Source organism: Eptesicus fuscus, chromosome 4, assembly GCF_027574615.1.
Source record: "Eptesicus fuscus isolate TK198812 chromosome 4, DD_ASM_mEF_20220401, whole genome shotgun sequence".
Taxonomy (NCBI): domain Eukaryota; kingdom Metazoa; phylum Chordata; class Mammalia; order Chiroptera; family Vespertilionidae; genus Eptesicus; species Eptesicus fuscus.
The window spans coordinates 11,156,051-11,181,712 of NC_072476.1; the positions used below are offsets into that span (position 1 = coordinate 11,156,051).

The 25,662-nt window shown below is 54.1% G+C and overlaps 3 protein-coding genes and 1 pseudogene across 5 annotated transcripts in view; 2 read left to right on the forward strand and 2 right to left on the reverse strand.

Moving 5' to 3' along the window:
* UNKL (unk like zinc finger) overlaps nucleotides 1–2,348 on the reverse strand; it is a 46,230-nt gene extending 43,882 nt beyond the window's left edge. Inside the window, exons 1-2 of the mRNA XM_008146367.3 lie at nucleotides 2,269–2,348; nucleotides 932–1,141 (exon numbers count right to left, since the gene is read on the reverse strand). Coding sequence (XP_008144589.1) covers nucleotides 932–1,141; nucleotides 2,269–2,345 — 287 coding nt within the window. The 5' untranslated portion in view covers nucleotides 2,346–2,348. The remainder of the gene's footprint in view (nucleotides 1–931; nucleotides 1,142–2,268) is intronic.
* PERCC1 (proline and glutamate rich with coiled coil 1) lies at nucleotides 1,003–25,424 on the forward strand. 3 transcript variants are annotated; one of them, XR_008555755.1, is made up of 3 exons: nucleotides 1,004–1,066; nucleotides 1,647–1,756; nucleotides 5,029–5,137. XR_008555755.1 is itself a non-coding variant. In XM_028152902.2 (2 exons), the coding sequence occupies exon 2, from the start codon at nucleotides 24,585–24,587 to the stop codon at nucleotides 25,422–25,424; it is 840 nt and encodes a 279-aa protein (XP_028008703.2). In that variant the 5' UTR covers nucleotides 1,746–1,756; nucleotides 24,541–24,584. The 3 variants fall into 3 exon arrangements, 1 of the variants encoding a protein (XP_028008703.2); XR_008555756.1 differs by lacking the exon at nucleotides 1,647–1,756 and having other exon boundaries at nucleotides 1,003–1,066; XM_028152902.2 differs by lacking the exons at nucleotides 1,004–1,066; nucleotides 5,029–5,137 and adding an exon at nucleotides 24,541–25,424 and having other exon boundaries at nucleotides 1,746–1,756.
* LOC103290470 (ubiquinol-cytochrome-c reductase complex assembly factor 4) lies at nucleotides 7,364–8,331 on the reverse strand. The gene is made up of 2 exons (XM_008146371.3): nucleotides 8,266–8,331; nucleotides 7,364–8,189 (listed from the first exon to the last, which is right to left on the reverse strand). The coding sequence occupies exons 1-2, from the start codon at nucleotides 8,295–8,297 to the stop codon at nucleotides 7,814–7,816; spliced, it is 408 nt and encodes a 135-aa protein (XP_008144593.2). The 5' UTR covers nucleotides 8,298–8,331; the 3' UTR covers nucleotides 7,364–7,813.
* On the forward strand, nucleotides 10,452–11,731 carry LOC103290471 (ferritin light chain-like; annotated as a pseudogene).
* Nucleotides 25,425–25,662: the final 238 nt, after the last annotated feature.

Here is a 25,662-nt window from a genome sequence, read left to right on the forward strand (position 1 = left end):
GAGAATCATCTCCCTTCGGAGGATCAGGGGGTGGAGCCTGAAGACCTCCCCAAATCAGATCAGATCCCCTTCCAGACAGAAGCTGAACAGCTGCTCTTTTCAGAGGACCCTAGGGCACGGTGATGCCACCCCACCTCCTGGCAGGAATGGAGGTGCCCCAGCCCCATCACACAGCCCACAGGAAAAAACAAAACCCCCTGCTGCCTACCCACCTGTGTATGACTGTACTTTTCCTGTTTTCCCATTCTGTACACAGGGTGGGGCAAAAGTAGGCAGCTGTTCATAACACAAGAATAATCCCTGTTACTTCATGTACTCACAACTATAAACTTGGTGTTCATAACACCATCAGGAAACTTGTAAAAAAAAAAAAAAAAAGTCAACCCAAACAAAATCTTGAGTTCCTAAACTTTAAAAGTGCTGCATAAATGACAGCCTGCAAATAAAATTGCTTTTTAAAAAACGAAATATGTAAACAAGCAAAAAAGGTAACATTCCAGATATATTTGCATAGTGTGAGTACACGTTCTAACAAACTCTCTTGTTACAAAAACAATGGACAACTACAAAAATGGTCCTAAACCTAAAAGCTGTACCTCACTTGGGCTGTTTCTAATGCACGAAATTTGGAGAACTGTAGCAATCAAAAGTGGGAAGTGACGCAAATTCGGTTTGAATCATGCAAGGTTTATTCCAGAGACACACACAGTTCTTCCCACACTGGCCTAAAGATAGGAAAATGCACCCCCCTCCCCCCAGTCCTGGTCACAGGATAAACTTCAGAGAAAAGAAAGGATCCCCTGTACAGGGGTCTGCCCCTCCCCAGCCCCACCCCTGCAAGGCCAGGTCAAGGGGCAGAGCAGCAGGTGCTGCCCCTGAAGGCCAGCACCGCCCCCCCCCCCCCCCCCCCCACACACACACACACACTCACTCGTCGCCGTCGGGGCACACGCCACTGGCCTCGTCGTACTTGGAGCAGTACACGTCCGGGCTGTAGTTGAAGGTGCCGTCGCGCCTGCGGAGCGGTCTGCGCCGACGCTGATTTAGGAAATGCCAATGGAAACAGGTAAATGGCCTGTGCTGGGTGCACTTGTGCTGCACAAACAGGGCGCACTGCTCTGTCCTAAACTCCTTTAGATACCTAAAAAGACAAACAGTGTTGCGGGTCGCTTCCGCCGTCACCGCCGCCAGCAGGCAGCCGGAGACTCGTGGGTTGGGGCAGGGGCGAGGGTTGGCCTGACCCATGGGCCCAAGGCAACACGACCCCAGGTGCGACCCCCCATTTCGAGGCCAGATGGCCTCCGACAGCCGCCTTCCCCCCATCGTGAGCCCGGGCGCGTTTCCCGGATCTCAGGCGCGATCCCCCAGGACCCATGCACAGCCCCCCACTCCGACCACAGGCGCGACGCTGCGACTCCAGGCGCGCCCCGGCCCACCAGCCCAGGTGCCATTGCCGACCTCAGGGGCAGCCCCCCATCCCGGACCCCAGGAGGACCGAGTCCAGATGACCGCCCCCGCCCCCCTCGTCCCCAGCACTGGCGCATTCCTCCGATCCCAGGCACGATCCTCAACCCCAGGCAGGGGCCCTCCCGGCACAGCCCACCCCCATCCCCGATCCCAATGCGCGACTGCCACTCGGATTCCAGATGATCCCAGACGGCCGCCTGTCCGCTCCAGGGCCAGGAGCGTTTCCCAGACCTCAGGTGCGATCCTCCAGACCCCCATCCCGACCACAGACACGACTCCCTACTTTCAGGTACGACCCCGGGACCCCAGGTGCGCCGGACCCCAAAGCCCAGGTGACATCTCCGACCCCAGGCGGAGGCAACCGTAGTCCAGATGGCCGCCCTCCCCGCCCAGGAACGGTCCCACATCCCGGATCCCAGGCGCATTCTCCGCGCCCCTCCCCGACCGCAGGCTCTGTTCCCCGACCTCCAAACGGGGGCGCGTGGACCCCGGACCCCCGGGCGTTCCCCAGCTTCCAAGCCCCGGTGCCACCCAGACCCTGGGCACCGACTCCGACCTCAGGCAGTGGCAGCCCGAGTCGGATGGTGATCCACCCGCCCGGAGTCCACGCGCCACTCGGGCGGAGGCCGGGCGAGGCGTAGACCCGGGAAGGCGCGGGGGGCGGGGGACGGGGGCGGCACCGGGCCCCAGGCCGCACCGGGCGGTGGCACCCAGGCCCAGGGCCACGGGGGCACCGGCTAGGAGCGCACAGGGCCGCTCCCGACCCGCTCCCGTCCCCGCCGCGGCGGCCAAGGCACTGACCTGTAGTGGGTCGGCTTCTCAGTCTGCGGGGGGGACCCGCTCAGCGCCGCCGCCGCTGCTTTCGAAACAGACGGCATTTTCAGTCAAAACAATGCAGCGCGCATGCGCCGCGCGGGCCCGCCCCCGCCCCTCGGGATCTTCCCCCACGCGGAGCCCACCGTCGCCCCCGGCCCGCCGGCCCCGCCCCCCGGCCCGCCCGGGCCGCAGCCTGGGCTGGCGCCTCTCAGGGCGGGGCAGCTCCGCCAGCGCCCAGCGGCCCGCTAACATCTGCGGGCGACCCTCGCGTACCCTAGACCAGGCCCCGCCAGGGACACACCCCGGACATTGGCCGCTACCACTCCCGCATCCTTCGTGCATAGCGTCGCCCCAGGCCCGCGGGCGCCCGTGGTCCAACTGCACACCCGTCCTGCACTCTTTTAGCTCTCCTCCTGCCCACTGCTGCCCTGAGCATTCTGCTCGCCCTGGGCGACCGTGAGCTGGGCTCCAGGAGATGGAGCCAACAGGTCCTCGGGATTAGACAGCCTCCACAGGCTGCTCAGTCACACCTCACTCATTCACTGACTGATGCCATGCTGGGTGCTGAGGCTGAAAGAATGGGTCCAATTGCTTAGGGCTGGATGTGGGAGAGATGGGGAGACATCGGGCATGTTGCTCGTGGGCACGGAGTTTCTTTTAGGGAGTCCGAACATGTCCTAAAATTAGATTGTGGTGATGGGTGCCCCCTGTGAATATGCTAAATAACTTTAATAGTATATTTAAATGGGTGACTTAAGCTGATTTTTAAAGAAGAATCCAAGAGACTCATCGACACCATCAGGGTGGGAACTCAGGGAAGCAGGCAGCAGCTGCCCCAGCTCTGCTGGCCCTGGAGTAAGAACCAGGGTGTGCATTTCAGGACACAACCCAGGCCCAGAGTACATTCTTCTCTAAATATGTGGCATAAGAAACATCTTTTAAAATGTTCAACTTCTCGCCAGGCCGGCGTGGCTCAGTGGTTGAGCATCGATCTATGAACCAGGAGGGTTTCGGTTCAATTCCTGGTCAGGGCACATGCCCGATTTGTGGGCTCGATCCCCAGTGTGGGGCATACAGGAGGCAGCTGATCAATGATTCTCTCTCATCATTCATGTTTCTCTCTCTCCCTCTCCCTTCCTCTCTGAAATTAATAAAAACATTATTAAAAATAAAAAATAAATAAAATGTTCAACTTCTCTAGTAATTAAAAAAATGCAAATGAAAGCAAGGCAAGAGCCCTGGAGTGGGCTGAACTGCATTCTGCAATGTTGGTGGCCTGCAATAAGACAAGCTGAAGCATAGCTGGGAGGACAAACAGGTGCTGAACTTCACAGAAAATAATGTACCATTTCTAGGAACTGACCTAAAAATAAATCAGATTCAGATAAAGATCATTATCAGTCACTTAGCAAAAACTTGAGAGCGCCTAACAGAACAGTAATTGTGACATGGTTAAGTTCGAAGGCCATGCCATGATTTAACAACAATGTTCCTATTGACATAAAAAATGCTCCTATTTAGGTTAAAAACAAAGCAAGGTATAACAGTTCCATATATTTGTTCTCAAGTATGTAAATTATTTTTTGAACTACAAGTATTACAGTAAAATAAAAGCTATCATTTGCTGGTGGAGTAAATGATTATCTTCTTTTTATGTTCATTTTCCAAATGAATTATTACCTCTACAAACATTACATTTAAACCCAGAAAATGGCAAAACATCAATATATTTCCTAAGAAAATCAAGTAGAATGAAGCAGAGGACAGGACTCATTAATTTGTTGGAGGAATGAACAGATCTTGAAGGCTGCTAGTAAGTGGGGAAAAAAAAAGAAGTCTAGAATAATTTCAAGGTCCCTAGCTTGGAGGAATACATAACAAAGAAACAGGTTTGGGAAGAGATGAATTCCATTTTGCACCTAAGCTGTTTGAGAAACCTATGAAGTTCAGTACTGATGTATAGAGACACTTTCGAGCTCAAAAAATGAAATTGGGGCTCAATTTAAAAATTAGTGGTTGGGCATCGTCCCATGCACTGAAAGGTTGCTGGTTTGATTCCCAGTCAGGGTACCAAGAAGAAAAATAAAATAAAAAAATCTGGGGATCTTTACTGTAGAGGTGGGAGTAAAGGTGCCTACTGTTCTTCTTACCCATGAGGCATCTTCCTTGAAGAGATCAGAGAATTGTGCAAGGCTGTAAAGACCCAGTGTAATTTTTTGTGCTTCCAAAGACCTTTTTTATTTTTTAATATGTATTTTTTATTGATTTCAGAGAGGAAGGGAGAGGGAGATAGAAACATCCATGAGAATCATAGATTGGCTGCCTTCTGCATGCCCCCTACTGGGCATATGCCCTGACCAGGAATTGAACCGTGACCTCTTGGCCCATAGGTCCACGCTCAACCACTGAGTCATGCTGGCTGGGCCCGAAGACCATTCTTAAATGGCTGGGGTAGTACCTAGACATATAAAATAACACTTCATTGTAAATTTAGAAGTGTTTTACTTTTTTTGGGGGGGGGGGGGGGTTGGGGTTGAGGGAAATGCACAGCCAGAACCTTCCAAAATTGCTCAGCTGCTTGAAAGATGTGAGGCCATTTAATCTCCTTTTCCTTGAATTTTCTTTAAAACAATTTTCTCCTCCTTCTGCCCAACACTTTCTCATCTCATGAATCACCGCAACTGCTTGTTACAGCATGCTTACACTAGTTCTCTCCCTCTCAAATCCTCATCGGTGCTTATCTAGGGAAGCGAATGTGCCAAGCACCCTGGGAAAAAGAAAAGCTACAGCCCGTTGGGGAAATAAGATGAGCATACTACAAAAATTGTGAAATAATAAGATGATTTCAGTAACAGTCTGCCTGTCTGCCTACTCTGCTGCCAGCCCTTTGCCAAATCCAGGTATGGGGAGGGTCTGCCTACACTTGCCAGCGAGCCTGGGGTTCTCCTTTAGCTCATGACAAAACCCGTAAACGCCTTCATTGACAGCCACCCTGGAGGCACTCAGGATCTGTTGCATGTGATATGATGTGTTTTCTCTTCCTTTTGCCTAATGAAGTTACAGTGTCTAGCTTCCAGATCAAACACATTGCTTTTCTCGTATGGTTTACTTTTTCTTTTATTGGAGAGAGAAAAGATCAATTTGTTGTCCCACTTATTTATGCATAGATTCTTGCATGTGCCCTGAACAGGGATTGAACTTAACCTACAACCTTGGCATAGTGGGATGCCGATCTAACTGAGTTACCTGGCCAGGGCTGTCACTTTTAATTAACATAAAAATTTTTCTCATCAGTTCTGACTTTTTTTTTCTGCAAGAGCTAGTAAGAGTAAATTATGGGTTTGAGTGTGAATGCCTGTTGCTCAAACGAGAGTTCACAACGGTCGGGCCAATGTGGCTCAGTGGTTGAGTGTCAACCTATGAATCAGGTCTCCTTTGGATTCCCGGTCAGGGCACACCCCCCAGTTTTGGCCTTGATACCCAGCAGGAGGCAGCCAATCAATGATTCTCTCTTATCATTGATGTTTCTATCTCTCTCTTCCTTCTTCTTCCTCTCTGAAATGAAGAATTAAAAAAAAAAAAAGAGGCCCTGGCCAGTGTGGCTCCATGCTGGAACATCTGCCCAAGGACCAAAGGGTCTCCGGTTTGATTCCCGGTCAAGGGCTCATACCTGGGTTGCAGGTTTGTTCCTCAGCCCTGGTCGGGGCATGTGCAGGAGGCAACCAATCGATGTGTCTCTCTTACATCGATATTTCTCTCTCTCCCCCAACCTCCCTCCCTTCCACTCTAAAAATTAATTTAAAAATCCAGTGAGGATTAACAACAAGAGTTCATAACCACACTAGGCCAGAGGAAGGACATCTTAGTTCTTTGTTCCCACTGGGACTAACAATGTAACTTGGTCAATCTTTCCAAACCTTGGACTCTCCATCTTTTGTTGTTGTCGTTAATCCTCACCCGAGGAAATTTTTCCATTGACTTTTAGAGAGAGTGGAAAGGAGGGGAAAGACAGAGAGACACATCGATGAGAGAGAAACAAGGATTGGTTGCCTCCTGCACGCACGCTGACCAGGGCTGAGGATCAAGCCTGCAACCGAGGTACGTGCCCTTGACCAAAACCAAACCCGGGATCCTTCAGTCTGAGGGCTGATGCTCTCTCTATCCACTGAGCCAAAACTAGGACTCTCCATCTTTAAAAAATGCGCCTACTGCCCTGGCCGGTGTGGTTCAGCTGGTTTGAGTGCCATCCTGTAACCCAAAAGGTCGAGGGCTCAATTCCTGTCAGGGCCCATAACTAGGGTTGTGGGTTCAATCCCCAGTTAGGGTGCATACAAGAGGCAACTGGTCAATGTTTCTCTCTCTCCCCCTTCCTCTCTAAAATCAATAAACATATCCTCAGGTGAGGATTACAATGACAGGAAAAAAGCACTATTTGTATCGGTCCCACCTCCCTGACAAGCATAATTTACCAAGGTGCGCCAGACACTTAGAGAACTTGAGCAAAGGCCTTGTGAGAAGCCAATATACTGTCATACAGCCAGTGTATTTAAACATCCTAGTGAAAGAAACCTGCAATTAACTTCAGCAGCACATACTAGTACATGCCAAGGTAAAACCTTTCACTAGAAGCTTACGTAAATAAAATCTTCCTTTTATGCATGTTGTATTTCAGAATTAAGGATTCCTTGAAAAACATAATTTAAGTACCCAAAATATTATAATTTGTAAAAAAAAAATTCATCAGTTTATTTTATTCAGAAAGTTGTTGCCTTGATAAAAAAACACAACAACAAGAAAAACCCACAAAGGAGCCCTGCCAGTGTGGCTCAGCAGTTGAGCTTCGACCCATGAGCCAAGAAAGAGGTCAACAGGATTGAGGTCAAGGCACCTGCCAGTTTATGGCTGGATCCCCAGTAGGGGGAGTGCAGGAGGCAGCCAATCCATGATTCTCTCATCATTGATGTTTCTATCTCTCTCCCTCTCCCTTCTTCTCTCTAAAATCAATTTAAAAAGGAATTGAAAAAGGACTGAAAGGCTCCCTTTGTTTAATGAGATGCAAAAAGGTTGGCTTAAATCCACATTAGCTAATTAAAATTTATAATCAGTTTGTTAGTTTGTATAACATAATTTATACATACCACAGTACATTATAACATAAAAAGCCTAACTCTTCTGAGTTATTCTGTCTCAGAAAGCAAAAGACCGGCAAACTAGATTACACTGGATTACAAGTGTCACCAGACTTGCTTTGGAAACATAATGTTGAAAATCACAAATCCAAAACCTTTTATATGGATCTAAAAAAAAGTCTTTTGTGCATATTCGTTGGGCATCAAAGTATCAGGCAAAGAACTGGGTCCCCTCTGCTGACATTCTGCTCTCTCCTTCCCCGAGGGTCAGTGTGGCCACGTGCGCCATCCAAATCCTTCAGTCTGCGGACGCACATATCCACGACAGAAACTATCAAACGCGACGTCAAACCTAAGGGCCGTTGCCAGGCCCCTCGCTGCCTGCCCCCGCGGGCGCCCCTTTAAGTTCTCGCTCCATAGGCAGCTGGAGTTCCAGGCTCCTCAGAAGGATCGCTGGGCTCCGGCACCTCTTCTTCCAACACCTGTTTCAACCAGTGATCCGTGCCGGTCTCCTCCCGAACGAAGCACCAAATGAGCAGAATCATGAGGGACAGGCTTATGGGCAACACCCTCCACCAGGGTCGTTGCCCCTCCTTTCCCAGGGAATGCTCCACCGTCCAATGGGACGGGTTGGCTTTGCTGGTGGAAAACTGAATGGGGCGGTCAGGATCGTCCTCTTCCTCGCCCTTGGCTGCAGACTGGGCCTGATCCCGGCCACCGGACGGCGAATGCAGGCTTCGGGAAGCCCAGCGCACGAGCCTCAGCGCCCGGACAGCCCTGGAAAAAAAAAGAGCAGTGAGCTGGCCGCACGCTGTGCCTGTCCCCCGCCCCGCCGAGACCGCACAGAACTCACCCAGCCGCCGGCGCACACAGGACACTGCTCATCACGACCTCAGTTCTGCACTCGGCTCTGCGTCGCGCGCCGCGCGCGTCAGTTCCGTCGCACGAAACCGGAAACCAGACGCAGTTCCAGGTCTCCACTCACGACTACAGAACGTGGGACCACTAGCGCAACGGAACTGACGCATCTTCTCTCGGCGGCCTCTTCCGTCGCAGGTCGGCTCGACAAGCCTCGAGGGCATGCTGGGAAATGTAGTTCTCTGCCGGCCCGAAGAGGCGCTGGTCTGCGGCTACCTAACCTGCGATGCTGGGATTGAGGCCAGCCGGCGGAGCTGGGTACTGGCGTCTTATTCCGACAAACTGGCCTCAGGGCGGGTTGCCCAGCGGGCAGGACCGCCCGAGATTGGCGCCCTGAGCCTGCATCCCTCGCGCTGTGCTGGCGCAGTCCCAGGACGCCTCGACGCTGCCTTGCGACGCCCCAGTTTGCTCTCCTCGTGTGACTTGGAGTCACCGGAGTCATCTTGTTTCCTCTTAGGGTTCCCCACTAGGATCGAGTTCCGTGAGCACATAGCCTGCTCACCGGTTCCCCCCTGGCAGTGAGCACCCCTGCGCCCTGGGACCACAGGCATCTACACCCAAAGGTGCTCAGGTCCCAGGGCTGGCCAAACCGCTCTGCAGGACAAGCCTTGCCGCGCAATGCTCGCCCTGCCGCAGGCCATGGTTCCCTCACCCTACGCAGCAGGGCACACCTAGAGCTCTCAGGGAAAGCCATCTTGCACTTGGACGCATCTGCCTCTCCACCCCAACGGAATCACGTGTGCACGACGTAGCACTAATCCTCTGGGGCTGTAGTGTGCTCCCGTTCACCAGGAGTCAGGCTGGGAGGGTGCCTGCCGGTATCCCAGGGCTTCTGCTCTACTTGGTACCCCAGGTGGCTTCTTGGGAAAGCTGCTGGAGTATTGACCCTCAAGGCAAACTGGCCCTGGCTCTGTCTGAGTCATTCAGTCTGAAGACCTCATAGGGAGGTACAAGCATCATCACATACTCTGTGGGGATGTGTGTGTTTGTGTGGGGCGGGGGGTAACTTAGTGACAAAAATCAGGTCACCTTGTGGACTGTAATGTGCTGCCTTCCTAGCTCAGCATCTTTGCCTCTGGAGCGCCCTTCACCCGCACCTTCTTTCTGGCAGAAGCACCAGACTCAAGACCAGTTTTGCACCCTCAGGAACTCTCCAGACATTAAAGCAAGGGTGACAGGCTAGAGGTGTTGTGATCTCAGCAACATCTGGGAATGTTCCCCACCCCAGGAAACCTAACTCCAGATGCTTGGCTGCAGTTCAGCTCCCAACCTAGGAGTTCAAAGTTGCTGTGTCAACAGAGGCATCTGTGTACCCAGATCCTCCTCATTTGGCCCCACTCCACCATTTCCACCCCAGAACCCCACCCAGAATCTCTGCCAAACCAAATGGCCCACAGGGAATCCCAGGAGCACTCACTGTGGGTGGTAGGAGGAGAGGGCAGGAAGAGGGAGGATGGGCCAGAATCTTTCTGGAGGAGGTGGAGACCAAAGAGCCCTGGAGTTAGGTGTGGAGTTGCTGATTAGGCTGATGCAGCCACCTGGTTGGAATGCTTTAGAGCATCAGGGCACAAGCTGCCCTGGGACAGCAGAGTAGGGGCACAGCTGGGAGGCTAGGACAGGGGCTCAGGCTTCACTCTGAGGGGCCAGTAAGCCCGTCTCAGTCTCGATGACTGCCCTGGATGGATAACGGAAAGAAGACACCTTGCATGGGCGACGGAACCCCTCCAGCTTCTGTTTCATCAGCTGTAAAATGTCACGCCTCCTTAGCAGGCTGCTGCGAGGACCCCAGGACAGCTGTTATGATTAATAACCGGACAGCATAGAAATATCCTATCCTGAGGCAGTGGAGGGCACTCTTACTGCCTCTGGGTTCCTGGGGTACTCTGAGGCCAGGGTCTGGGAGGAACAGCTCATGGCCATAACAAAGAATGAGCAAACCGGCAGCGCACTCGGAGGTCTTTTGCTTGAACAGTGTTTGGACGGAACAGACCCAGGGACGCCCTTCTTCCAGCCTCTGGCCTCTCTCCTGCGCCTCGTCCCGTCACCACCTTCAGAACCACCTCCGGGACCAGCCAGCACACCGTTTTTTTTTCTACCTTAACTCCTTATTGCCGAACAACCATGAGCTCCCAAGTTCATTAGAATTATTCCACCCAGCTGGAGGCTGTGGTCAACCGCCTGGCCAAGCTGCACCTGCGGGCCGCCCACACCTACCTCTCTCTGGGCTTCTATTTCGACCGCGACGATGTGGCTCTGGAGGGTGTGGGCCACTTCTTCTACGAGTTGGAGAAGAAGCATGAAGGCTCTGAGCATCTCTCAACAGTTACAAAACAAGCGTGGCGGCCGCATTCTCTCCCAGGACGTGCAGAAACCTTCCCAGGATGACTGGGGCAAAACGCAGGATGCCATGGGAGCCGCCCTGTCTTTGGAGAAGAGCCAGAAGCAGGCGCTTTTGGAGCTGCAGACCCTGGCTTCTACCCGTGCAGACCCTCAGCTCTGTGACTTCCTGGAGAACCACTTCCTGGATGAGGAGGTGAAAGTGATCAAGAAGATGGGTGACCGCATTACTAACATCCGCAGGCTGGCCACCCCCCAGGCTGGGCTGGGCGAGTTTCTCTTCGAAAGGCTCACCCTCCAGCAGGACTAGGAGCCTTTGGAGCCCAGAGGCCTTTCAGAGGCCCCCCCTGCATCCCCTGGTGTCTGGCTTTTACCCGAGTCTCTTCCCGAAACTACTAGCCATTCTTTTAACCACCCTGGAGCCCTCTCCCATGCATTGGACCAAATGAAACAATAAAGCTTTTTGCAGCCAAAAAAAAGAATGAGCAAACCCAAGTGTCCGAATGACCCGTCCTTTGTCCCAAGCTCCTGCTGCCACTTGGTCTCTGTTGTGGGGAAAGGCCTGATGCAAAGAACATAGCTTTGTGGAGTCTGAAGAGGACGGCAGCCCCTGGCCTCCCCGGGGTGCCTGGTGCTCAGCGGGTCTCCTGTTGGATAGAAACTGTCAGAGGACATCAGCATGAGACCAAGCCGCTCCATGACTGTGGTGGCTCCACATGAAACACACCCTTTTGCAATCACATCTGAACACAAACAAGGACACAGCCCAAACCTCAAAAAAGAACAAACACCTGTTCTGGCTCAAGGAAGAAGGCTGTTCTTTACCAGCCATGTGGGAGCCTTGCCTCTTCTGCCCTCCTTCTGATAAGATATATTAAGACTAGAGGCCTGATGCACGAAATTCATGCAAGAGTAGGCCTTCCTTCTCCCGGCTGCCAGCACTGGCTTCCCTCCGGCACCCTGGACCTGGGCTTCCCTCACAGCCATGGCTTCGTCTGGAAGGTTGTCCGGAAGGATGTCCGGTCTAATTAGCATATTACACTTTTATTATTATAGATGCTGTACTAGCGGGCTGGGTGGAGGTGGGGGAAGAAATCGGGACAACTGTAATAGCGTCAAAAATAAGATAAGGTGAGGCTGGGTCCCAGGCCCGGGTGAGACCACACACCCCTTGGGTATGGGTGAGGCCACGTGCCCCTTAGTCCGGGTGAGGCCGTGCCCCTGGGTTCGGCCGAGACCAAACCAGAGGGAGTCGGACCTCCATTACCACCATTTGTCCACCATCCAGAGCTGAGGGGTCAGTGCTGACATGTACACATAAGGAACTACTGGACATTGAAATTGGGTCTCAAAAGAACTGTTGGTCCAGGGGGAAGCTCGCTACAGATTGATTCATTTGCCTGTCAGCATAACTATTATTGCTCGTCTCACATTCAGTTCTTTTTTTTTTTTTTTTTTTAAATATATTTTATTGATTTTTTACAGAGAGGAAGAGAGAGGGATAGAGAGTTAGAAACATCGATGATAGAGAGACATCGATCAGCTGCCTCTTGCACACCCCCCACTGGGGATGTGCCCGCAACCAAGGTACATGCCCTTGACCGGAATCGAACCCGGGACCCTTGAGTCCGCAGGCCGACGCTCTATCCACTGAGCCAAACCGGTTTCGGCTCACATTCAGTTCTTATTAGTATATATCTAGTGACATATGATCTCGCTCATCTAGGGGAAATGATGAACAACATAGACTGAGGAACAAGAACAGAACCAGAAGCAAGGAGGCATCGATCGGACTATCGGGCCTCAGAGGGAGGAGAGGGGAGGGTAGGGGGAGGGTGGGGGGAGGGGGAGAGTTCAACCAAAGGACCTGTATGCATGCATATAAGCCTATCCAACGGTTAAGTTCAACAGTGGATTGGGGCATGCGTGGGGTGAGGGGTGGGATGGGAATGGGGGGATGAGGACAAATATGTGACACCTTAATCAATAAAGAAATTTAAAAAAAATAAAAAATAAAAAAAAATAAAAAGAAAGTACCCCTAGCTGTTTGGCTCAGTCAATAGAGCATCAGCCTGCGGACTGAGGTCCTGGATATGATTCTGGTCCAGGGCACATGCCAGTAGGGGGCATTCAGGAGGCAGCCAATCAATGATTCTCTCTCATCATTGATGTTTCTATCTCTCTTTCCCTCTCCCTTCCTCTCTGAAATCAATAAATATATTAAAGTAAGTAACTAAATAAGAGTAAAAACATAAATAAAATAGGCTGTAGTGGGCCGAATGGTGTCCCTTGCAAATTCACACCCACCCAGAACCTTAGCACGTGACCTTATTTGGAAACAGGGTCTTTGCAGATGTAATTTGTTAAAATGAGGTCATACGGGATAGGGTGAGCCCTAAACCCAGACTGGTGTCCTTATGAGAAGAGGAGACAAGACACGGAGCACACGGGAGGAGGACAGGTGAAGAGCCGGAAGCCAAGGGATGCCCGGCATCACCAGCGACACCAGAAGCTCAGAGAAAGGCCTGAAGAGACTCTCCCCTGAAGCCTTCACTGGAAGCGTGTCCCTGCGCACACCTTGGTTTTGGGTTTCTGGCCCCCAGAACTGTGAGAAGACAACTTTTCTGTTGTTTTAAGTCATCCGGTTGGTGGTCCTTTGTTAGGGCAGCCCCAGGAGCCTGAGACAGGCTCCCATTCAGAGAGGCGCCTGCCTCCTGACAGTGTGTGACCCAGAGCAAAGCCTCTCACCCGCACTGGCCTGAATCCACAGCCCTTCCTAACGCCTGTTGGAGAGTGGGAATTTCTGAGCATGCTTCCAGAGAGGCCGTGGACTATGCCCCAGATAGAGTTGTCAGTGCTGACACTAGGCCAGGCCTTGAGATATGGTCTCATGGCCCCTTCCCAGCACGTAAGCCTTCTTTCACAGAACACTGTCAGCTTTCTGAAGAACAGGATGACCCTGTGAATAACATGATCGTCATTGGCATGATCCTGACGTTGCTTGGGAAAAACTGTTTTGTCTTGGGTTACTTGTTCTGCAAAAACCGGATGTGGTTAATGTGCTTAAAAGCGGTCCTACACAAAGGGTCGCTGCTGCTCTCTGGTCTTCCTGCGTGGAGAATGGCAGAGCAGTCGCCGGGTTGTCCGGCCACCCGGCTAATAAAGGCTCCCTAAATTTTAATTTGGTCTGGGCTCCAGTGGTCATTCACTCGCATCCGCTCCACAACATTTGGAGATGCCTCAGCGAGATAACCAGCCTTTGCCTGGTCCTGTGACTGGAGCCCACTGGGGTCCCCAGACTCTCCAACCCAGGGGGAGATCTCTGAGAGACGTTCCTCAGCCCCGGAACTGGTAGAGGTCGGAAACCCCGCCTGCTAAATTTCCTGATTGACTCTGATAGGAGCCACCTGGATCTGGTTCTTACCGGTAAGAAACTTGTTTCTGGTTCTGTTCTGTGGGCGCCCATCTGGGGTCTCTGGAAGGCTGGACGCAGCGCAACTTCCGAGACCAGATCCCGGTGCATGACGGTGCCCGGCGATCCTGTTGGTTGTCTTTGTCTTTGTTATTCTGTGTTATTGTGGTCTAATTGTCTCTATCATTAGAATGGGTCAGTCTGCTTCATGTTCTTCTGTCTGTACTCCCCTGCATGTTTTTTGAAAATTTTCAGGAATTCAAGCGGCAAGCGGATGATTACGGAGCCTCCGTTAATGCTTTTGATTTACAGAAATTTTGTGAGTGGGAATGGCCAACTTTCCCATATCCCAGTGAGTGGAAGGGGGAGCTTGATCACCTCCCCTAGGTCAAAAACTCAGACTGTCTGGTGTATAACTGTAAGTGTGAGAGTATTTGTTATCTCTTTCTGTTGTTTAATTTGTTTAAAGATAGGGCGGACCTGCTGTGACGGAATGCAAAAGTCTTTAGCAGCTGCTGAGACACCTTTTTCTCAGTCTTTTGTTCTCCGTCAGAGAGGGAATCAGCCCACTTAGCTAGTAAAAATTTCTGTCTCTGTTTGTATAAGTAAGGGTTTCAGTTTGCTCTGATTTGTGAATTTGCTGTATTAAATTGAAATTTTGGAATTCTGGGGTTAATTTGTGAAGGTAGTCACTCCAGAGAAGTTTGAACAAAGGCTTGTTGGGTTGAAACTTCTCCGGAGCAGGTGTAGAAAGGGTAGAGGCGGTAGAATTCACTCTCAGCCTGCTGAGATAGAGAAGCCCTAGGCTGGGCGACAGGGGATGGTTGGAGATATCAGAAGTGGTGAAGGTTGAGATCCTCTGCGGCCTTGGAGTAAAGAAGGAAAACCTGGGAGGGAGAACAGTTGTTCCTTAAGTATAAAAAGCCTGGTTATACAGAATCTCAGAAAGCTTGTCTTGTTTCCCCTGCTAAGGACAGAGTAAATGGTTAATGCAGAAAAGGGGGAGAGCAGGGAGAGATAGGTTTTTGTTGATTTTGCTGGGTACAACCCGCTCTGCTGGCGTCCTTGGTTTCTTGCTTATCTGAACTCTGCTGGCAAAACACAGTGGATCTTCCTCTGCCCGTTTTCTTCTCTTTAACCTTCCAATGCACATGAAGACTGAGCCTGGCAGGGAGGGGTTACTGGGTACTTCTTGGGCGGCGGTGGAATATTCAGCAAAGGAACTTTAAGATATAATATCTTTAATATTTAAGTTTTAAAAATATCTGTCTCTCAAAAAGAAATATTTTTACCAGCTCTTAGTTTTATCACAGAAGGTCTAAGAAATTCTGGCTGTTTAGTTTTTAGGATTCATTAAAGGATTAAAGTTTCAAAGAATAAGGAATACTGAGTAGAAGGTCTGAGGCATGGTTATGCATTTTTAAAGGACATAGAAAGAAGGTTTAAAGGCTAATTTAGAAGTGTCTGTTTCAATAGAAGGTTGTGTAGGTGTAAGAAGGAGAAGAGATATGTTGTAAAGAAAGCAAATAATACAGGCCAGTAAGCCAGAAAGAGTAAATAATTTACATTCTGCCTACCTAAACAGAGGGTAAATAGCTTAAGCCAAAGTACTTAGGGAGGGACTGATACAAGAAATCTAACAGTTACTGTTTGTTATAATACATTCAGAAAATATTACTTTGGAAAGTCCGTAAAAAGGACTGGCAAGGAAAATTCTATCTTAAAGCAGGTCAGTATATTTCTCTCCTTATACAATTCCTCCGAAATTTGGTAATACTTAATAAATCATGGCAATACATTTCTTTGCATAAATACAATAAGACCGGTTTCCAATAGTGGTTTTATTAACCAGAAACTTTGACTGGAGTATCATGTTTTAAAGAGCCCTGCCTGAACTCTGAAGACTTGAAGCCAATAAGAGTGCCATGGAGAAAGCCTGGTATCCTGCTTGGTAGCCCTGAAAATAGCTGGTGCTGGAGCATCAGGCCCAAACCCTACCATCACTGGTGGTTGGTCAGAGTAGAAGGGGAGCAATAAGGGCACCTCTGCGTCCCTGCGGGACCCCCACGCACTCTGAGCCGCGAAGAGTAGGAGGGCTGCTGAGATGGGCTTTAAAGCCTAGGGCGTGGGCCCGGGTAGAGCCACTACAGGTGAGGATTCACCTAACTCAGCAGGGACTACAGGCAGGCCTGACGGCAGCTGGATGGCTTGGCTTCCTGGCCCTATGGGCACATTAAGATTCAATCATGAAATTCCGGCAAAGGTAGTCGGTTACCATTCTTGTTATGTTTATGCAAACAATCAGGCCAAATTAAATACAATAGATAAATTAGTCTTGATTTGGCTCTTTTGATAAACATGGGGGTAATTTTGAGGAGAAAAATTCTATTTCAATAGAAGTTATTGAAACTGAAGGGTTTTCTTTCCCTTCCACCAGACCATTTGTTACAGTTTGTCTCCGCCAGGTCACAAGCCCACCTCCTTCTGTGCCCAGGCCTCATTGTCTCTCTGACAGACAGCAAGGATCTCTTGGCTCTGAGAGAAACTTCTGACCCGCCTCAGCAGGAAGTAGCTGGAAGAGCCTAACGACGTCCATTTTCCCTAAAAGAATTCAGAGCCAGGATCCTTAAGGTAATACATTAGGCAGTTAGACAGACATGAGCAGAGCAAGGACGATGGGCCAACTAGCACTACCAGATGTAATTAAGTCTTTCCATCTCTACCTATGTGAGACAAGGGGACTCCCCAGAAGCAAGAGGGAAAGAGGCTGCAGATGAAGCAGCCCGGGAGGCTGCCCTAAAACCAGTGGGGCCTCTACAGATTCTAGTGACTCTTCCAAACCCTGACCTACCCACCTCACCAGCTTACATAGAAACCCAATCTAGAAAAGCTGAAATCCATAACCAATCTTTACCCAAGTTCTTACAGGCTTTACAGTCTACCCAGAATGCAGTCCAGAAGCATGTACACCAACTTCTGATCCGGTCCATCCTTCCACCCTGGTGACTCTGACTGACTCCCACCTGGAAAGGACCACCCCCACCGCAGTCAAGGTCGACGGGATCCCGACGTGGTTTCATCACACCCAGCTTAAGACAGCCCAGGCAAATAGAGAGTCCAAAACTCTTCGGACCCTCTAAAGATTAGCCCTGGCCCTCATTCTGGGCCCTCATCTTATAAACAGGCCCACTGACTTTATTCAGCAGAGAATTAATTCTATTAAGCTTATAGTCCTCATGGGTCAATATATCTCCCTCGCCAATAATGACCCAAAAGAGTCAATGATTTGACTCATGTACATAAAACCAGTGGGGAATGTTAGAGAGTGGGAATTTCTGAGCATGCTTCCAGAGAGGCCGTGGACTATGCCCCAGATAGAGTTGTCAGTGCTGACACTAGGCCAGGCCTTGAGATATGGTCTCATGGCCCCTTCCCAGCACGTAGGCCTTCTTTCACAGAACACTGTCAGCTTTCTGAAGAACAGGATGACCCTGTGAATAACATGGTCGTCATTGGCATGATCCTGACGTTGCTTGGGAAAAACTGTTTTGTCTTGGGTTACTTGTTCTGCAAAAACCGGATGTGGTTAATGTGCTTAAAAGCGGTCCTACACAAAGGGTCGCTGCTGCTCTCTGGTCTCCCGGCGTGGAGAATGGCAGAGCAGTCGCCGGGTCGTCCGGCCACCCGGCTAATAAAGGCTCCCTAAATTTTAATTTGGTCTGGGCTCCAGTGGTCATTCACTCGCATCCGCTCCACAACACGCCCTTCTACCGAGACATCCATGTCCCGGCTGCACACTCTCCTGGCTGCAAGGGCATAAACTCACCATGTTCAGCCATAGGTGTGTTCCCGGTGGAAGGCAGTGACAGCCCAACGACTGTGGTGCACTTGATCCTTCGATGCAGTGGGGCCCACAGTGGGCAAAGCCACAACCAGATGCATCGAGGGCCTCCTGTGCCTCTGGGGCCCTCCCCCGCCCCTCTGCCCCTCTGCCCTGGCCCCAGCAAGCCCAGCCGAGCACTGGGTGACAGGTACCTGGTACTGCCAGCCCTGCCTGCTCTTGGCCATGGTCCCCCTCCCCTCCTCCCAGGGACATAAGCTAACACCTCAGCCTTCATTATCTCAAAGCACACAGAGAAACCTCCCAGGAGGCCTAATGTCCCACTAATGGGCAGGAGGGCTGCAGCCCTTGTGTGCCCGGTGCCGGGAATAATTCCTCGCAGCGCCACTTGAGAGCTGACATGTTGGAGCTATTGATTTTCCCGGGGAGGATCGATACGGGGTGCGTGGAGACGGGCAGGTCCCCCGCCTTTGGAAGGGCAGAGCCTTTCTCCTGGGGACTGAGGCCTGACAACAGGTGGGGGCTGGTGGGGACAGGATGGGCACAGACCTCGAAAGGCCCAGCGCTGCCCCAAACGGGAGGCTGGCTGGGAGCAGATGCGGGGACATATGCTCGGGCTCCGGGCCTGGCAGCCTGAGCGCGTTTCCCCAGCCCCACTCCAGGGGCCCCGTGGGCGGCAGGGGGCTTGGGACGCCCATGCCACTTGGCCTGGCTGGCCACCCACCCAACATGGGCTGGACATGTGTAGGAAACTGTGTCTCTGCCAATCCAGAGGCCCCTCAGGGTGCTGTACCCCAGCCCAGCCTCACCATAACAACAGCCAGAGTCCACTTGCCAGACCCCTGGGTCCATCATGAACCTGGCTCAGGGGCAAGGAAAGGGATACTTCTTTGACACCTACTGAGACCCCAGATCTACTTTTTTTTTTTTTTAATATATTTTATTGATTTTTCACAGAGAGGAAGGGAGAGGGATAGAGAGTTAGAAACATCGATGAGAGAGAAACATCCATCAGCTGCCTCCTGCACACCCCCACCTGGGGATGTGCCCGCAACCAAGGTACATGCCCTTGACCGGGAATCGAACCCGGGACCCTTCAGTCGGCAGGCCGACGCTCTATCCACTGAGCCAAACCAGTTAGGGCCAGATCTACTTCTTAAATCCTGTCATACCTGCCCCCCTCTCTTAGAGCCTCAGACACTGCCTTGTGGCTCCGTCATCGATTGCTGGCGCTGGTACGGTCGTACCTCTGCCCCGGCCTCTGGCCTCAGGCCTCTCCTGTCCAGATGTCCTGCCCACATGCACTGCCCAGGTTCCTCTTCCCAAACACCTCTGTGCTCTGGTCCCCCCGCCCCACTCCAGAAGTCTGTGTCTTAGACCGGCGTTCCCTCCTTGGTCTCTGGCCGGCAGAGAAAAGCACTGGGGTGATGCCAGCAGAGAACGGGGTCCGGCTGTCTGTCCACGGTATTCCCATGGCTGGTGCGAGCGGACACCTCCCCGGGCCGCTTACGGGACCCAAAGCCCCTGCCCTGACGCCTCTGAGCAGGGGCCGGAGGCAGAGGCCAGGATGGGAGAGGAGCCCCTTGGAGGGCGGTGCAGCCGCACGGAGGAAGGAGCAGGCCCGGGGCTGATCACCGTGGGCCTTCTCCCCAGGAGAGCCCGGACCTCAGATCCGGTTCAGTGACAGGGAGGAGCTGAGCGGCTGGGCTCCCCGGGGCTGGGAGGAAGGTCCAGACTCCCAGCTGGGCCACCAGGTCCTGCGGCCGCCCAGCCGCACCGTCCAGCCGATGCCTCCAGCTGCGAGTTCCCTTTTGCTGCTGAAACAAAGGAGCACCAGCCGAGCGGTGGGAAGCACCCCGGCTTTATGACCGGCCCCGGAAATGGGTTTCCCTGGCCGAAAAGCAGGGTCTGCAGGGCTGCGCTGCGGAGGCTCCAGCGGAGGCGCAGTTCCTTTCGCTTTCGATTCAGAGGCCGCCATTCCTTGGCTCGTGGCAACCTTCCGCCTTCACAGCCAGCAGTGACTGCTTCTGTGGTCACCTCTCCTCTCACTCTGACCCCCTGGCCTCCCTTGGATAGGGACCCAGGATCATCTCCTAGTCACGGTCCTTACCTCAGCCACCTCTGCAGGCTCCCTTTGCCAGGTGAGGTGCCAGGGCCGAAGTTGCTGGGGCTTAGGGCCTGGACGTCTTTGGGGCCCTCATTCAGTCGACCACAGGGGTGCCAGCTCGAGGGCTGGGTCTCTGCAGGCTGTCCCGTCTGCAGGACCCCTTCCCTGCAGTTCAGCCAGATGAGCTCCTGCTCCCATCAGCACCCCGAAAACCGCCTCCTCTGGCCATTAGGGGGGACCTTCTCGAGGGCAGGGTTGCATCTCATCTTCCTCAGTGCCCCCAGCACCCAGCTCATGCCCGGCACGGAGGAGGCCGGAGGCCGGAGGCCAGAAGCACGGGCCTGACACTGGTCTTTCCTGACCAGCAGCAGGGGGCACTGTGGCCACAGCCTGGGCAGCTGCTGGAGTGTGGCCCGAGGGCAGCGATTTTCAACCTTTTTCATTTCTGGGCACACACAAACGGATTACAAAAATTCTGCGGCACGCCAAAAAATATACTTTCGGCCCATCTGACAAAAGGCAATACCCGCTTCACCCAGGACGGCTGTTGTTGTGTTGGCTGTTGTCATCCTTTTACTTGACAATCTAAGGGTAAAGGGATCAGTGCTCCTGACTAAATAGTCAGGTATTTTGCATGTTTTAAAAATTCTTGTGTCACGACAGTGTGCTATGGGGCACACCGGGTGAAAACGCTGCCCTGGGGTCCAGGGCAGGTAACAGCGGGGAGCTCCCTGGGCCAGCAGGAGGCAGAGCAGGACGTGGGCACAGAGAGCCTGGGGGCCCCAGCAGCCCAGGCCCCACCTGGGACCCCAACCAAGGCCTCCTGCCGATCCTGGCTGACAGCTGGGCAGTGGCTTCACCCCAGGCATGCTGAAGGGTGCGTGATGTCCTTAGGGAGGCCTGGCCTGTCACACATCCCTCCTTTCTCCCTGAGGCCTTTCCCTGGGCCTGCGGTAGCCCTGCCTCCCCCCACCCCTCCCTGGTCCTACCCCAGGCAAACACCATCTGCAGCTTCGAAGACCCACTCATGGCAGGTCACCAACTTGGCCCGGGCAGGTCCTGTTCCTGGGGTGGCACTGCACGCCTACATGTGACCCTCCAGATGCCTGAAAAATGACTGGCAGCAATCAGCAGGGCAGACCCGCCCCTCGACCCCCATTTGCAGGAAAGTCCTGGATATCACTGCTGGGATGGTGTCATCTCCTCCTGAAGGGGGTGGGGCCTGGAGCTGAAGGGCAAGGACCCAGGGAGGGGTGGGGTGGCATCCGACACCCTCCTATCCCCATGGATGGTGGCCCCCACTTCAGGGAGGGAGATCAGGGGCCATGAGTAACAATGGGGCCCAGGGGCAGGACACATGCCAAGCTGGGAGGGGGCTGCTGTCCTGTCCTCAGAACCTGGACCACAAGCGGTGGTGGCTTTGGGAGCCACAGTGGATGGGACTCTGGGGTCCTCACAGGGGCTGGTCCAGGGCAGCAAGGCTCTCAGCAGTGGCCACAATGAGGTAGGGGCCATGGTCACATATAGAGAGCCCTTACTGGGCTGAATAGTGTACCCAAAACTCAAGTCCACCCGGACATCAGAATGTGGCCTGATGTGGAAATCGGGTCTTTGAGTATATGATCAAGTGAAGAGGAGTTCAGGCTGGAGTAGTGATGGTGCCCCTGTAAGAAGAGGGAGACATGGACACCGGCACGGGCATGGGGACAGCCGAGTGACCAAGGAATGCCACGGATCGCGGCCGGTGACACCAGAGCCCAGGAGAGAGGTGTGGGACTGACTTCCCGACCAGAGCCTTTGGAAGGAACCAGCCCCGAAGGCCCTGGGTTTTTAAATTGATTTTAGAGAGAGGGGACGGGAGAAAGGTCAATTTGTTGTTCCACTTATTTATGCATTGCTTGGCTGGTTTTTTGTTTGTTAATCCTCACGCGAGGATATTTTTCAATTGATTTTTAGAGAGAGAGGGGGCGGGGTGGGGAGACACAGAGAGAGAGAAACATTTATATGAGAGAGACACATGGATTGCAGGGATTGAGCCTGCAGTCGAGATACATGCCCTTGACTGGAATCGAACCCAGGATCCTTCAGTCCTCAGGCTGACGCCTTATCCACTGAGCCAAACCAGCTAGGGCAGCTGATTCTTATATGTTCCCTGACCAGGGATCGAACCTGAAATCATGGGATATTGGGACGATGCTCTAACCAACTGAGCTACCCAGCTAGGGTCCGAAGAGACTCTGGATTTTAGACGTCTGGCCTGCAGACTGGGAGAACCCTCTCTGCTGTTCTCAGCCCTGCTTGTGGTGCTGGTTACGTGGCCTCAGGACATTTGTGCAGCACCACGGAGCAGAGGGCAGGGCCATCCGGAGGATGGGAGGTTGGCAGGCGGCAGACCCTCTGGGGTCCTGCTCCTGGTTGTAACACATTAGGGAGGTGCAGCAAGTATGCCCTCCAGGCAAGTTCCACAGGCTGGGAGGGGGCACCAACCTCCCCCCCCCCCCCCCACACCCCCCACACACAGAGGAAGGTGTGGGAGCCAAAAAGAGAAGCAGAGAAGGGAGGTGCCATCTCTGCCTGGACCCTGGGGAGGAAGCCCTGGGGTGGAGGAGCAGGGGTTCAGTTGCAGCGCTGGGGGGGGGGGGGAGGTGGCAGGAGAGGGTGAGCAGAAGCTCCAGGGGCCCCGCCTGCATGAGCCCCCCACCTGGGCCCGGTGGCGGTCCCCAGCCTTCCTCCCTCGGCCTGCTCAGGTGCGCTGCTGGCCAGAGCCCCGCTCACCCAGAGCGCTGCACAAGCAGGATGTCCTCTAGAGAAGGCTACTCCAGAAGTCAAAATAGCATGAAATTTAATTTTCCGCCTATTTGACAAGGCTTGGTTGGGGCCCCAATCAGCCGCGGAGATAAGGGTCCTCGGCCGGGTGTGAGCCAGCTGGGTGCGCAGCAAACACTCTACGGTCCCCAGGCAGGCCGAGGCTCCCCCTTGCTGGGCCCTGGTTGCTGGGCGCTAAAGCAAACGGATTCTATTTGCCCAGTCTGCGATGACAGTGCAGTCCCCAAATATTTGCCAGCCTGGCCGGCAGCAGAGCCGGCTATAAATGCTTGAGCCCAGGTGGAGGTGGGCCTGCCCAGCAGAGTTGCAGGCCTCACAGGTAAGAGCAGCGCTGGGCAGCAGGCGGGAGGCTACGGGGTCTCCCTCCCGGGAAGGCTGTGGGCCCTTCTGACCAGGTAGTCTTTGGGGACCACCTACCCACTGGGAGGGGTCACCAGCAGGGCTGCGCAGGGTCAGGCCATCTAGGCTGGGGCATGGGGGGAGAGGGCACTGTCCTAGCTCCCCATGAGCAGCCACCCCACAGCTGGGGCCACTAGATGCCCCCACTAAAGGGAAGAGGGACCCAGCACTAAACGAGATTGGGAGCTCGGCACGGCCAGCAGGCTGCAGGGAGGGGGGAGGTCCGTGCTCCGCAGGCCCGCCTGACTCCCGGGGATGCCTGTGGACTCAGCCGGCCCCTGGGAGGTGTGTGCTGGCAATCTAGGAGCCCCTTCTTCTCTCCCCATCACCTTCCCTTTCTTTCTTCCTTCTCTCCTGGTTCACTCGTCGGCTTCCCAACTGCAGGGGGCATGCCCGACAGGTCCCGGGCGGGGAGGGGGGGGCTTTGGCATTCAGAACCAGCCCCCGGCCCCCTGCTTGGCTGCAGGTCAAGGGGAGAGCCAGAGGCACCCCTGACAGTAGTCTCCTCCTCAAATCCCCGCCCCATCCTCCCAAGCCCCAGCCGAGAGAGGCCCACCGGCCTTTTGTGCCTCCTGCTGACCCGCCACACCGCGGAGCAGTCTCATTCGCCCCTTGCTCCCAGACAGGGAACAAATGAAAGCCTGGCATTGTGACTGCACTTATTAGAATGAGACGGGACGGCAGAAATGGGGGATGGGAGAAGCCCCGAGGATGCCAAGCCCAGTTCCCTGGCTCAGTGTGGGCATCTCAGGGATGGTGGGATGCTCCCAACCCAACACTCCTGTGACGGGGCAAAGGGGTCCCTTGACCAGCACCTGGGCCGACACCACCTCCGTGAGCCTTAGCAACCCCAGGAACCATAGCAACCCCATCCTGGGGCAAGGGCTCTGCTCTCCAAGGCCCCAAACCCACTCTCATCCCAGCCCCTGGGCGCCTGCTGCCCACCTCCCCTGCTTCTCTCTTCTGGGACTTCTCTCCCCAAGTCAACTATTCCATGGCACCACCCGGTCATCTACCCCCCACCCCTGCTGACCGCCCTTCAGGATGCACTGCTCACAGGACCTGACCATCCACAGGCTGCTGGCTGTTCTAACCCCCTGGGCCTGAACTCTGCAGGCTCCCCCACCCTGCTCCCGCCACGCCCACTGCCATGGTGCCCCCGCCCCCTCTCTCCCAAATCTCACCCACTTCTGAGCTCAGCACCCTCTCCAAGAACGAGTGGCCACAGTGCCTAGTTCCACCAGGGGCTGCAGGCCCTGACTGATAACCTGCCCCCTCTCCACCCCAGGCGCCTGCTGCCCCAGAGGCCCCAGAAGCTCCAACGTGGAGGACATGGCCGCAGGCGTGATCCAGACTCTCTGTGACTTCCAGCTGCCCCTGCCCTCCCTCCGGCCCTTCCTGCCCCCAGACCCAGAACCCCCGGACACTTCGGAGGAGGAGGAGGAGGAAGAAGAGGAGGAGGAGGAGGAGGAAGGGGAGGAAGACGAAGAGGATCTGGAGGGTGAGGGGCCAGGGGCCCACAGCCCAGCCCCCCACAGCTCAGGTTGGGCCATAGTTGCCCCGGAAGAGGCCTCTCCGGGTCCGAGCAGCCCCGAGATGCCACTGCAGCTGCTGCGGTTCTCTGAGCTCATCAGTGGCGACATCCAGAGGTACTTTGGCCGAAAGGACGGGGGGCAGGACCCAGACGCCTGTGACATCTACGCTGATGGCCGCCCCGCCAGCAGCTCAGCCAGGGAGCTTTACTGCGCAGACCTGGTGCACCTGGCCCAGGGAGGGTCTCCCAATGATGACAAGGCTGCTGAGCCTGGGGCCCACTCTCCCAGGGGTCCCGAGGGGCGGGTGCATGAGACAGGCCTTGGCGGAGAAAGGGTGCAGCCGCTGGGGCCCCTGGCCGAGTTGTTTGACTACGGACTACGGCAGTTCTCGGCGCCCAGGGTGTCAGCCAGCCACCGGCTGAGGCTGGAGCAGAAGTACGGCCACATCAGACCCATGACGCAGAGGAAGCTGCCCCCCTCCTTCTGGAAGGAGCCGGCGCCCAGCCCCCTGGGCCTGCTGCACCCCGGGACTCCCGACTTCAGTGACCTGCTGGCTAGCTGGTCAGTGGAGACCGGCCCAGAGCTGCCAGGCAGGGGCACCCAGGCCCTGGAGGGCGTGCAGCTGGCTGAGGCCTAGGGGGCTATGGCAGCAGGGGTCTGGAATCTCCTTATGGCTGTCCTGGGAGGGACTGGGGGGCCCTCGGAGATGGGTGGCCACCAGGAGGACAAAACAGTTTAGGTGGAAACTTTCCAGGCCCAGGAAGAGGGCCAGGGCTCATCCGGGGACCTGGAGCTGCCACCACCAGAAGCCACCAGGGCAGGAATGGCAGGGGCTGAAGGCCTAGCACCGACCCAGCCATCCTGGCCTTCAGCCC